Source organism: Microchirus variegatus, assembly GCF_963457635.1.
Source record: "Microchirus variegatus genome assembly, chromosome: 9".
Lineage (NCBI taxonomy): Eukaryota > Metazoa > Chordata > Actinopteri > Pleuronectiformes > Soleidae > Microchirus > Microchirus variegatus.
In genome coordinates this window covers 17,192,599-17,206,526 of record NC_139810.1, presented here as the reverse complement: position 1 = coordinate 17,206,526, position 13,928 = coordinate 17,192,599, and the positions used below count along the sequence as shown (strand labels likewise).

Genomic DNA, 13,928 nt, shown 5'->3' with positions numbered 1-13,928 from the left:
AAAATTACTCCAAAATACGCGAAAATCAGGGATGCACACCATCAGGCCATGCTCAACCCAAACTTGTATGTCGATTTGACTAATGGTCAGCGAGATATGCCCGTCACAGACACACATACACACACACACAGACACAACTTGCTTTATAGATAGATGAATGTATTCAGCACTTGAACACTCACTCAGCCTGTGGCCTCCTCTTCTGTTAGTTTCCCACGTCTGTGTGTCCTTAAGAAACGGTTTGGACAAATGTCGTGCAATCATCAGCCACCTGAGAGCTTTTCACGACGACTTCAATCACCAGTTGTCACTAATGTGCAAACTCTGTTGTTGTGTGTATATACTGATTGCAAATTTTATGATGGTTCAAATTATTGAGAAAAACTGTTTCGATACAAAATAAACATCCACTGTGCAAACAGACCCATTTGTTTTAGTTTATGCACACGTAATCGACATATAAACAGAGCTGTTTCATTTAGAATAAACTAAATTCTTTGCTAATGATTGTGATGAATATTAACAGGGATCTAAATTATAGGTTGAGTTCAATATAAGTTAAAACAGCCTTTGCAAAGTAAATAAATGCCACATATGAATAATCACAGCCTCTGGCCTCCAGGCAACATTATACATTACAATTTTTACTGAGTCTTAGAAAGTCTTTTTTTGCCTGATGACACAAAACAAGAGCACGCACAGAAACCGTACATACAGTAATACGCAACGGCACACACTGCAACCCTGACATCTCAAATGGGAAAAACATTTTTTTAAACATGTTTGTCGTTGAAAGGATCCACACACACACAAAGAAAAACGTGTTTGAAGACAAGTGACAACACATTTATTCAATCAGCAAACTTCAGCAGTTACTTCAAACCTGATGTTAATTTTGAGAAGCACCACTGAAATTAAGTGTTGTCAGCACTGTCGTCCACAGTGATTTTACCTTGTTCTTTGTACTGAATGAATGTTTCAAACTCTGTGCACTCATCATTTTGTTCCCCTTTGTTTCCAGAAAACACTGATTACAGAATTGTGATAGACCATCGCTCACAAGTCACAGTGTGATTCATTATGTTATATTTTTCCAAAATAGCTCCAGCAAATCTATGTATTTGTTGCATATGCCTTATCTGTAAATATAATCAGGTTCATTATAATCAAGTCAAGTCAGTTATATTTATATCTTCCAACACAGTTAGCCTGAAAGGCCTTTACACTCTGTACAGTAAGGGACACCCTCTATCCTAAAAATAGGAGACGCATCAGGAAGAGCCACAGAGGAGGAATCCCTCTCACTAGTCACTATATTAGGTGCAGCAAATCTAAAAGAAAAGGACAGGAGTGTTGTCTTCTGCTGCTGTATTCCATCTGCTTTAAGGTTCAACACGATGTGTGCTGAAACAATTACTCGGTAATCGATTATGAATCGATTATGAATCGATTACTAAATGAATCGTCAACTATTTTGATAATCGATTCATCGGTTTGAGTGTTTATTTTTTTAAGAATTAAAACAAGCTTTCTGATTTTTCCATTTCTTAAATGTTAATATTCTCTGGTGTCTTTTGCTCCATATCACAAATAAATCACTGAAACTGAATAATTCATGGTTTGTGAACAAAACATGGCATCAATTCCAGGTTTGGGAACCTGCACAACATTTTCTGACATTTAATGGACCGAACGATTACTCCAATTATAATCAACAGATTGATCAATTCTGAAAAGAATTGTGCGTTGCAGCCCTAGTGCATTCAGAGATTGTCTTCTGCATACACAGGTTGTAATGGCAATATGGTTGCTATTCTATATCAAACTGATCCTTCTCCTCTGCCCTTGGGCATTGGCAAGGCATTTTCATACAGGACCATAGTTGTAAGCTCTGTGTGAAAATACCACTAAATCAAAAGTTTACACCAAGTTTAAAGTCACTTATATCACATTTCTTCCTCATTCTGTTGCTCAGTTTGAACCTCAACAGGCCGTCCTTACCACTTCTACATACATAAATAAATTCCAAATGCGACTTGCTGTTTAATATTCGTGTTAACAATCAGTTGAGTAGGTTTACCAAATTAAGTGTCTAATGAGTGTATAGTATGTGCACAAATATAACTATGCTTTATTGAGGTAAACAGAATGCAAATGTGAGTTGAATAAAAAATCTAATCTATTACAATATACTAGTAATAAAGTGAGGCTATCTAACTATGGGTTGTTACAAATGCTAAGCAGAGGAAAAAGTGATGTTGTTGTGAGCACAGGATTGACCCTGCTGATCTGCCAGAACATGAAAAGTTCTCAACACGTGAATGAGCAGAGCTTAAGAAGACAAAAAGCCCTCAGCGCAGCTACATGACACACTCTCATCTCAAGCACCCAGCATTCCCACAACACCTCCTTCCTCCTTGCTTCAAGGCCTTTTTGAAACATGTATGAGAGCCTCTTTCCTGCTGCAAACAAGTGTTCCCAAAAGTTGCCCTGACACCTCAAATGTCTTGCTCTCACCCTGTCGTGACCCTGGGTTCACGTAAAGATTTGCCTGTGAATAGATGCACATGGAAGGGGGGGGGGGGGGGGGGGGGGGGGGGGGGTTGTGAAGAAGGTAGCCTGCAACTTAATTAAAGTACTGAGCACGTCCCAGTGGCGTCCTGGGGGTGAAGAAAGGCCAAGTATGTCCAGGACTCACATCTGACAGGGGGAGACGCATGTTTTGGGGTTTGTTGATTCATTTTCTGCCATTGAAACTTCATTACCAAGCTGTCTTATACCCAAACAAACATATCCTATAGGGATGAGGTTAATCTATATATACCATTATATAGATTAACCTCATCTATATATATAAAAAGACCAAATTAACCTGATCAATAATCAGCTATCCTGCCCCCTTTGTTTGAGTGGAGCACCTGCCCCCACACTGTCTGTGTACGCCCCTGGTGCTGTGTCTTTTCTGCGTCTGTTCCTTGTTCAGAGTTTCGTGTGGAGCTGAACTTTGATGTGGTCTCAATAAAAGTTTCTCAACGCAGCATTTATGATTGTTGCTAAACACACGGTACTTCCAGATGATTTTAATGGGGATATAATTCATGTGTGAGAGCGCGTCTCCAACGGCGCGTTGTTTGTGGAGCGGCTGCTGCCGTGCGTAAAGGAGGAACAGGTCATTGGAGGCGCGCGCGCTCTCTGCTGTAAAGGCGTGGTCTCTCTCTCTCTCTCTCTCTCTCTCTCTCTCTCTGACACAGACTTGTGTTGAGCAGCTGCTCTGGTAGAGCAGTGCAGGAGCGTCAGCCTCATTTAAGTAGCTCATCAGAGCGGCAGTCGCTCCGTGGAGCGAACATCGGTTGGACACACTTTTACGCACAGGGGAACTACCTGAAAACACTGGCACAGTGAGGAGAGCGTACCTGCACTTCCCCCCGCTATATTCCCCTGGAATAATGTGTTTGACTGTTAGCGACACATTTTAAAAAATTATCATTATCAACTGAAGCAGAATAATTCATTTTTAACAGAATGAAGGAATTTACTCATTTCACGATTCTTGTTGCGCTCATCATCGCCTGCGTCTCAGCGAGCAAGTTAAATGTACCTCGGCTGAGACTGTCTTATAAAGGTAATCAATCTATCTATCTATCTATCTATCTATCTATCTATCTATCTATCTATCTATCTATCTATCTATCTATCTATCTATCTACTAATTTGTAGTGAACATTTCAGTTTCGCACCTTCTATCAAGGCTTATTTACCCTTTTATATGTGTTTTATTTTCTCAAATATTCTCTCCACTGTGGTCTCCGGTCTGCGTTTTGGCTCCTGTTATTGTGGGATGTATGTGATTTAGCAGAATTTGCTTGTCAGGTTGAAGGAGCTTCGCAGTGCAGTCAGTGTGTGCGCGCTGCCAGGGCAAGATTCTGGCAGAGCTTCATCTCTCTGCAAGAGGCTTTTATAGTGTTTGTGTCGTTTAAAAAAACTTTTCAATCCAGGATGTTACACAACTTCTTGAGATGTTTCACTGAACCCTGATTATGACCTTTCCTCTCAATAAAAGGTGTATTCTGTGGATGATTACACTTAATTATTAGCTTTGGGTTTAGTTATAGACATGTTGCTCACAACTTGAAATGTAACATCTTATCTTCCATATAATAGCATATCTTTTTGGCCTGTACATGCTCTCTCTCCCCTCCTCTCCATTCTAAACCCATGCTGCTGACCATGAGTCACTCAAGGTTAGTGATAATTAGTCAGTGAAGAACTCTGCATGTGTGTGTGTGTGTGTCAAAGTGCTGTTGAAAGCGTGCTCTCATTGTTTCATTTCTCGGGTCTGCAATCATCATCGGCGACAGATATCACACAGGATTTCCTCCTGTTCTACGTGTTTTCAGGATAAAAGTCACAGTGTGAGCTCACTGGTCTTCCTGTTGCCTTGACTGGAAATGCTGCCCCGGGGGAAAGAGATAGAGAGAGACTGATAAAGAAATCTGAGTGTACAAATAGAAAGGGATTTTAAAGCTACTTGGAAATAATAAACAGCCACAGGACGATAAGATTGGTCATCTGAACTTGTAAATTTGTCTTTCCGGAGAAGCTTCAAAACGTGTAACTGTTTTGAAGCTTCATATTTGTTTTAGCCCATCTGGTGACAGGGTGTGGGATGGGAATGTTAATGTGTCGACAAGTCTCTTTGTGCGTCTGACATGCTGATCTGGAGTATGATATTTTGGGTCACGTCACATCAGTTTGCTCCACCGAGGATTAAACTTGATGTTTTCAGTGAGACTTTTGACCTTTCCTCTAGCATTAGCCGTATAACAAAAAAAAAATCACTAATGCATGAGGAAATTAAAAATCCTGTGGGAAATTGACTCCATCTGAACACGCTGTGAGAGCTTTTCTCTTGTGCCGCCCCCCACAGGCCAAAATATCAGCGTATAACACAAGATATGTGGATAGAACGTTATGATCATTCATTGGAATTTATTTGTTTGATCAACCCTGTGGCTTTTTATCACTCACAAGGGCAAATATCAGTGTCTGAAGAGCAGAAATGCAATCCAATGTGACAAAGTTAGTATTAAACCAGTTTGTCCTGATTTCATTTTGTAGTTTTTCACTGCAATACGTCTGCTCATTCCATTAAATTGATTGGGCTCTTAACTAACAATTCTGAAGAGAATATGTGTCAGGGAACTGCCTGGGTTTGCTGGCTGACGTTTTCAGTGTCAAAGAGGTAAAGTTTAGGAAACCTTGCATCACAATTAAGGAGCAGAGGCAGAGTGGAGGGACCGTATATTTCTGAGCAAACACAGTCATGCCCTGGGCAAACACAAGAGGAGGGAAAAGCAGAGCATAAGTTATTGACTCACTCGTTAAAAGCTTCTTTTCAAGCCCCCACATTTTCACTTTGGTACAGAGCAATAAACAGCAGCACCATATTAAAAAAAAAGCTTTCTGAATTATTTGGCATTCAACAAAAGCTTAACTCGTTTTACAAGCAAGACGAGGAGTGTGGGAAGAAACTCTGCCTATAAGATTCCTCATATATGATCAACTGGTTGTCCACTTCCTGTCTACGTGACCCCAAATGTGATCCCAGCGTTTGCACCTTAAACATAATTCACTACTTGAGTCAATTTGGTCTTTCCCTTGTCTCTTTGGTGAGTGGTGAATTGCTCCTAATCTGTCCAATTTTTTTTTTATCTCTCTTCTTGTATCTTCTTGTTCAATTTCACACTCACACCAGCGTTCTCTCTCTCTCTTTATTTTCATGTTTATTTGGCTGTTTCTCCGCTCCCTTTTTCCTCATAACCCATGGAAGCCCTGAGGGTGTTTGTATTCCCAGGGGAAGGCAGAAGTAATTTGGCGACAGGAAAAGCTGCCATTATCTCATTTTAATCAATTAGTGGGTAGAAGTTCAAGCAGGAAGAAGGCATTTTTTTACCTACGAACGATTAAAGTTCTTCCTTTCCTTTCGTTACACTCTTTCCTCTCTCATTCTGTTTAGTTTAGTCTTTGCAGCCAGGGTGCAGTGATTTGCAGTTAGAGATACATAAAGGTTGAATTTGAGATTAGATAAAATATTTATTCTATACAACTATTTTGAAATAACCTATCCACCAAATTTAGGCAGGATCAATGAATGTTTTTATTTTGTAAAATGAATATGATCAGAGAAAATCCTTGATCGTATTTATACGGGCACCTAATGCAAATTATAGACTAAGGTGTGGGTTATCCCAGAATTAGTTAAGTTTAGGGCTAAGATTTAAGGGTCAGCCCTAAACCGGTCAGGCAATAAATGGTTATAGTTTAAGTGACAGATAACGCTTTGTTTTGCCAAATGAATGGGAATGCAGTGTCCTGAAAGGGAAGCCTGTTTTGGCACTTTTCCACATTTTTCCTCGGCACGGCATGGTTATTTTTGCTTTTTAGCGATAGTATCTGGAACTTTTTTTTTTAGTACCTGAAAACATGCGTTAATCTCTAACATTTAGCAAAGGTAAAATCTAAAATCTCGTCATTTAACGAGCCGAACCACGAACCGAGTTCAGTGTCAGACGGCTCCGGTCATGGAGGTAGTACTGAACAAATCTTTTCTAAATATTAAACTAAGTCTAACGAACGCTAGTTTGTGTGTGTCACAGAGTTTCATGCAGCCGCGCTGTGATGACTCCGCCCACGTTGAGCAGGTACTCTATTGTAAAGGAAAACCGACCAAACTGTGTAGAGTCGACCTGGGGCGAGACGGTACTATGTAGTGGAAAAGCGCCATTTGTGTGGTTGACTGGACCCCCTGCCCTCTGCTGAGCATACGTAACTAATCTCCCATCATACCTCTGTCTTTGTCTTTCTCTCTTTGTCGCCACATGTCATTCACTTGTCTTCCAACTTCCCCTCAATCTGCAGTCTTCATTTATTCATTTGAATTCCCTCCATGTTTGTGTTCCCTCTCACACACACACACACACACATACGGTGACTTTAGACACACACTATGTCTCATACAATATTCCCCCACCCCCCCCTCGCCTGTGGTGAGTAAGGGGGTGGGGGTCACTTGAAAGCACAAACACTCACATCAGCGTCCTATTTTGATCAGATTGCATTAGTTCTCAGAGAGAAGCGCTGTTTGTTTTTGCTTTCAGCACTTACAGAATTAATGAGTTTGTTTTCTCAGTCAGCGTTGCCCAGACGTACACATTCAGACGGGTGTTAGTTGTTCTTAGGCGGAGCGGGGTAATCTGTCACAGGGGGTTTGTTAGAGACTCGGGGACCTGCAGGAATGTAGGGTGTCCTTTTATTCTTTTTTGTCGTTCTTTGCATTTTCGCACCCATCACTCCACTCGCAGTTCCATAATAGCGTGTTCCTTCCAATCTTTTTCTTTCCTACTTTTCCTTTGTTCAGTTTAAGTGCTCGCAGGCCTCTGAACATCAAATATTTTGTGGAAGGAAGAAAGAAACGGAAAAACAAAAGAGAGAAGCATAAGGGTTTAGTACCCAAACCAACTGGCTTGTCAGATAAGATTTTATACATGTATATAAGCTGCGGCTCTGAGAAATACTGGAAGCATGCAAGGGTTGTGGAGGTTTTAGTGTTTGTGTAATGGCTGACATATGTTTATATTTCACGTGTTTGTGAAAGTTCTTAACATTCAGTCATACGAGTATTTAGCCCTTGGGCTCAAAGGCCAATATTCAATACAGTATATGAATTAAAAAGTTTCATAAAAGTCAGAGTGATATGAAACAGTCCTGCTCCAGGTCAAAATTGTAATTCTTAATTACGTTACGCTGTAAAATCTACTTTAAATATGAAGGGATGCATTCAAAAGAGGCTGATGCAAAATGAGAGATATTTATAAATTCAAGTGAAGATGGAAGGGCATTTACGCACAAGTGGCTACTCATGTGCTGCCATTTTGGCTCCACTCATCCCTGTTTATGACAGTCCGCTTCAGGTTTAGCTGTTACTAGGCAACTGATTATCCCTCTTGACGAAGTTTATTTTAAGACTGTTAACAATCAGATCTTTTGTTTTGTTTGTAGAACACGACTGTTAAATGTTTTCTGCAGATGTTTGTTTTTAATGTAGGACCAGATATTTGATTTGTGGTTATTTGAAAAATCAGTGTGATCAGTGTTGTGCTGAGCGTGGGTTAATGCCGAGTGTCTTCTCACATTACATATACTGTAAATGCAGAGCCAGATGTCCACTGTTTAATTTTATAACAAAAAAAAACTTTTCTGCTCATACTGTATATAAAACCCCCACCAAAACCTTCATTTTGTTATAATTTCTCAGCTTATAAACTGAAAATGTTATTTTACTGTGTATTTTTTAAATATGATACACAGTATTGTGTAATATAAGCAGCACAGTAGTGCTTTGTCCTTTCAATGAAAATCACCCGTATTTAGTTTGGAGCCTACAGCGTGTGGTTTTGTGTGAGTGTGTGTGTGGTATGTGGACTTGCCGGTGGAGGAAACACTTTGACACACAATGTGAGGGTTGAACGAGTATGTGTGCATGTGTGTGTGTGTGTGTGTGTTGGCTGTAGATATCATTGTGCTGACACATGAGTGCGGAGGTGTTTTTGATCTCCAAAGCGTGTCGTGTGTGCGTGTGTTCGTGGCTGTTTGTCTGCGCGGTTGAAGTTAACCGTGTGTGACAGTAATTGTGAGCGTGTGTGTCCGTGACATAATGTTTGTGTGCGTGTGTCTCAAGGTGTCACTTGTGTGTGTCGCGTCAACAGCATCTCTTATGTGGCAGCCCGCAGATGTTGGCCAGAACAGAGACAACACAACAGACAGAGGAATTAGACACATGCAGAGCGGAAATTGACAGTAAACGTGTGAGACATTGGGAGCTGGAAAAGAGAAGGTGTCTGTGATGTTTGAGGAAGAAGAATGAAAAAAGACAGGTAGTTAAAAAAAAAAAAAAAAAGCCACGCGGATAAAATACCCCCACTTGTTCCTGCTGCGAAACAAATGAAATTACCCAACAATTACACATTCTGTGCCATTTCTTGGCACAGCAGATTTGAAATGAACCTGAACGTATGTAATGGCAGCTGGAGTCCGGCAACATTAAGCAGAAACAGGTGTCTGTAAGGTCATTAAATACTGGTTTCAGTCAGGGATAAAGGGGAGAGACACACCCCACTTACTTCAGTGTGAAGAATATAAAAAATGTGGAAAATGAACTGGTGGAAAACAGATTGGCTGGTAGCATAAAAATTGTAACCAAGCACAATAAACACTAGTACACCCAACCTAGATGACCACACAAGCTGCTTGTCCTTGCTCTCATATATGACCCGTAGCTAGGTTAGGATTATGGCACATGAATAGTTTTTCTTGTGAAAAATCATGCTTTGAGTTAAAGACGTTCTATCATTTACCCCAAAGTTCGCCGCCTCATACTTGAGTCCTGAATGTCACAGAATGCCGTCCTTCACTCATCATAATCACTTCAGTGTTTAAAGGTGCCAATCTATTTTGCTTGTTTGTTTTTTTTTTAACTTATATCCATATATTTTATTGACTTTATTTCCCAGAAACGTTGTTAAAAATGTCTACCTCAAATATTGACCTGAGTAGTTATGTTTTGTGAGGCCAGGCCATCATGGACAAAAATTTTGTGTAATGTTTGTCTTATATAGTTAGAATTAGTTATTTATTAGTTCTAGTGAATTTGACCTCATTGGGGGATTGGGTGCCTTGCTCAGGGACACTCCAGCCCTTCCTGGGATTTGAGCCAGCAACCTTCTGGTTCCAATTCCTTTCCTCTTGGCCTGCCCCATTATATTGCTGACATTCCAGGTTATCTCAAAGACTGTACAGGAGACGCCAAAATAAGCTTGGAGCCAATCCCTTAGTGACTGTGTTGGAGCATATTGTGTAAATATGTATCATGTGTGTTCTATTTTTAAAAAAGAAACTCATATCATATCATATCCAGTATATAAAGCATATGTCTTTTTGCATGCAAGCCCACGTAATCCACGGGAGGAAACAGTCCTGACAAACACCATATTTGCTCCTCCTGTCTGAGTGAGTTATATTGTAAGAAACACAGCCACAGTGTGCGGCTCTTTTATTAATGAAAAAGGAACCGATTGTTGTGAGATTCAGTACATGGGGGCTGGGTGTCACTGACAGCGTATGGAAGTCTTTAAGTACAGGCAGTAACAAAGAGAATTTAGATTTGTCTGTGGAGCAGAATTTACAGTTTCCATTTAGCGATTGCTCACTGCACTAATAAATGGAAAGCGCCATTTCCTATTCATCTCAACTACAGTGAATGGTTTTACTTTTACAACATTTAAAGCAGTAGTAAGTAACTTTTAAATATTTGATGTCTCATGCTGTCTCCTTTTACATTAAAGGTCTCATATTATACCTTATTTCTACAAATTAACCTAGTTCTATGGTGTCCTAATGAACATGTCTGTGACATGCTTTGGTCAAAATACCTTAAGGCCACATTATACTTCTCCGACTGCGTATGCGTTATCCGTCTGCGTCACCACGGAGACGCCTCGAGCATTTATACTTCTGCGTCGTGGTGACGGACACTCGCTGCAATTTCCCGCCCGATCAGTAGGGGTCGCTGCGCAAGGTTGTCGTGCTTCTGGCTACAGTGAGCAATGGCGTCCGAGAAAGAAAGAGAGCGAAAGACTGTTGTTGTTGAAACAGTGGCCGTTTCTCACTTTTCTGTGTCACGGAACGCAGTTTTAAGATAATTTGAGGCGAGAAATTTGCCATTTAGGGTCTAAACATGTGCTGTGTGTGTATAGATATGACGTATTTATAGTTCGGCAGCGGCGTTATCGGCGGGGATCAGCTCCGCCTCTGTCAGGACGCCCGGAGCGCACTGAGAGCCGGCACAGAGCAGCTTAGCTCAGCCTGTCCTGAGGACCAATCGCAGCTCTTGCCGTCTCCGTAGTCCCTTGACGGAGTGACGGACACTTAAAAAATATTCCGTGCACCCGGAGACGACGCAGAGGCTCTTCGACAGGTTCTGCGTCGACGCAGAGTCTCTACGTAGCCTACGCAGAGCACTTTACGCAGAAGTATAAATTGGGCTTTAAGATGAAGCACATAGCAGTTCAATCACTCTGCCAAAACAGCCCTGTTCAGAACACTCGGTTTTGAGTGCCTGTTTCTTAAAATGCAAATGAGACACAGGAAACTACTTCAGCGTCACTGAGGCTCTGCCAGCTAACAGCAGTTAGCATTTGGGAAAGCGATCATTTGCCGACATTCATATATAAAATGTATCCACTGGACACGTAAATATTCTGAGGCTGGAAGTTTGTGTAGAACTCTGTGCTGCACTGTGCAACCAAGAATAGAACACTTTGCAGACTTCCGCTCTTACAGATACTATTGCCCTCGCCTGCACTCTCGCGTTTTTTAGGGACAAAGCGGAGCTCCGCCAGACAATAATTCCAGGAATTTATTTGCATAATATGTCTCCTTTAAGACTAATGGAGGCAAGGAAGAAAACCCACTGCAGCATTGTGCTAGCAAAGCCAGAAGTGCCCACAAAAGTCACAAAAGTGGATTCTACTGCAAAAAAAAAAAGAAGCAGTGGGCTGTGTTTGGTACAAGATCACCTAGACATATGTCATGTAGAGGCATCGGCAGTGTTTTAGTAATTACTCAGAATTCCTCGGGGGTGGAATGATCTGAGAGATAAATCTAACAATCCACCATTCCTTCCAAGTCCTGGGATAGACTGGTGGATTTAAACAGTTAAGCTCTGCTGCAAAACATGTCATGACGGGTTAAATGGTCAGTGCACACCAGTACCAGTACTGCACTTTTGCCCCTAATGCTGCATGGCATGAATCAACAGAAGATGAATGGACGCGGAAAATGTCCATGAAAAAGAGGGAAACCTCAACGACAATGTCACCGAAAGGAAAGTGAGAAGAGGGGACAGCAGGGAAAGAGGACGAGGTAATGGATGAAGGACCTGTGAATGTGCGCAGAGAACAAATGATGGATCCATGAAAGAAAGAAAGAAAGAAAGAAAGAGTGGAAGAGAGTGAATGAAGAGATGAAAAACAAGCATTAAAGAAGATGCAAATACCGGAGGTAGAGGTCATGGTGGTGCAGATAATTGGTTTAAAAAAAAAGAAGAAAAGAAAATGAGAAGGAAAAAGACAGGAGTCTCGATAATGTGGCTTTAACCATGTAGTCTTCTACTGTGTGTGTGTGTGTGTGTGTGTGCGTGTGCGTGTGCGTGTGCGTGTGTGTGCGTGCGCGCGCCAAATCCAATCCCAGTGGTCCACAGCGATGGCAGTTGTTTTAACACGAGCGTTACAAATCACAGCAGTAGACGCTCACCAAGGGGGGGTTCAAGTCCTGAAAGCTATTTATCTAAACCCTCTACACTCTGCCACACCCTGAAAACTGGAAGACACAGAGCAGCTTTATCCCCTGCTGCTCTCAAGAGGTTTGATCCTCCTCTTGCCCCCTCTGCTATGGGCTGATCTGTTGTTTTCGCGTCGTCACAGTTTAATAAGAAACAAGAGTGGACGAGACAAGATAGCCACAGTCTGTAAGACTGCACCAAGGCGCAGCGACCACTAATGTACTCTGTATGTTCACCGTCACTGTCCTGAATAGGGATATACAGTTAATGCCTTTACCACAATGCAATCAATCATATTGTTGTTGACTCACTTTAGGTCAAAAGGTTTCACCAAATGTGCAACATGCAAAATACACTGATTTTCCTGTCGGGTACACATTCTTGTGCCTTCATAAGTCACACATGGCTTTTTTTTGAAACGGGCCCGTGGATTGGCGTTACTGGCATGTAAATGTCCACCCAACTCTTTTATTATGTTCAACAAACCACAAGATCACAATAACACCTAGTGAAAACTTTGTTTCACTTGGACTAATGTTGAACTTGGCCTCGTCTCCTATGTCACTGTTGGCCAAGTGGAGCTCTCGCATGCTTAGCTGTGGTGTTGAGATGACAAACAACTCGCCAGTGTTTTATATCAAGTATTAGTTTAGCTGCTCCAGCTTGAGGAAGAGACATTCATCCGCTACAATTTCTGTGAAATAGATAAACATCCTCAGCTTTGCTCATGTGTTTTTATTTTTTTATTTTCTTGGGCTGGAGACATTAAAGGATTATGGGACATTTTACACAGTACAGCTGGGCATTCCTGCAGAGCACAGCAAGACTGCACAGGAAGGCGAAAGATAAAAAAGAAAAGAGCGATTACACACTGACTGAAATCATTGCAGGGACAAAGAAGGTTCCTCTTGTCTTCCCATGTCATTGCAGTGTCCTGCCATTTGACACTTTGGCTCAGATGCAATGCAAAGTGTTAAAGATAAAAGGCCAGAGGTGCTGGGTGCCCTCTTCAGCGCAGGGTGGAAGACATTACATGTCGCATACACACACACCGACATGTTGTGTGCCTCCTGCTCCTGTCACGAAGACAAAAACGCCCACGCTCTTCAGCAATCAATTAGTTCCAATGAAGTTGCTGAGAAGACGCGTCGGGGACAATGGCTCCACTGTGGACTGATGTGTCTATTAAACAGCAGCTGACAAACACACAAACATCACACTGAATTGATACCAGAGGGAAACCAGTGACTTTGCATGTGTCTGGCTGTTAACAGAGAAGAGAACTGTTGAATGGAAACAGCACAGCTGTCTTTCTGGTCGTAAGTGATGAATCTGTGCTTGGATTTTCTGGAGAGCAGAGAACCTGCTTCAAACTAAAAACTTCCCTTTTTACTGTATTTGAATTTTTCTCTTAGATTTATTTAGCTTGCAATGGAAATTATACATTTTAAAAATGTCTACTGGACTTTTGTCAAGGTGGTAATTCAGTAACAATATATTGTGACATAACTTACTTAAATTGTAATGTAAA

The 13,928-nt window shown here is 41.4% G+C and overlaps 1 protein-coding gene across 1 annotated transcript in view; it reads left to right on the top strand.

Moving 5' to 3' along the window:
* Positions 1-3,522: 3,522 nt before the first annotated feature.
* sema3bl (sema domain, immunoglobulin domain (Ig), short basic domain, secreted, (semaphorin) 3bl) overlaps positions 3,523-13,928 on the top strand; it is a gene marked incomplete at both ends in the record, with an annotated part of 61,149 nt that continues 50,743 nt past the window's right edge. The window contains one exon of the mRNA XM_083895722.1: positions 3,523-3,622. Coding sequence (XP_083751848.1) covers positions 3,523-3,622 — 100 coding nt within the window. The remainder of the gene's footprint in view (positions 3,623-13,928) is intronic.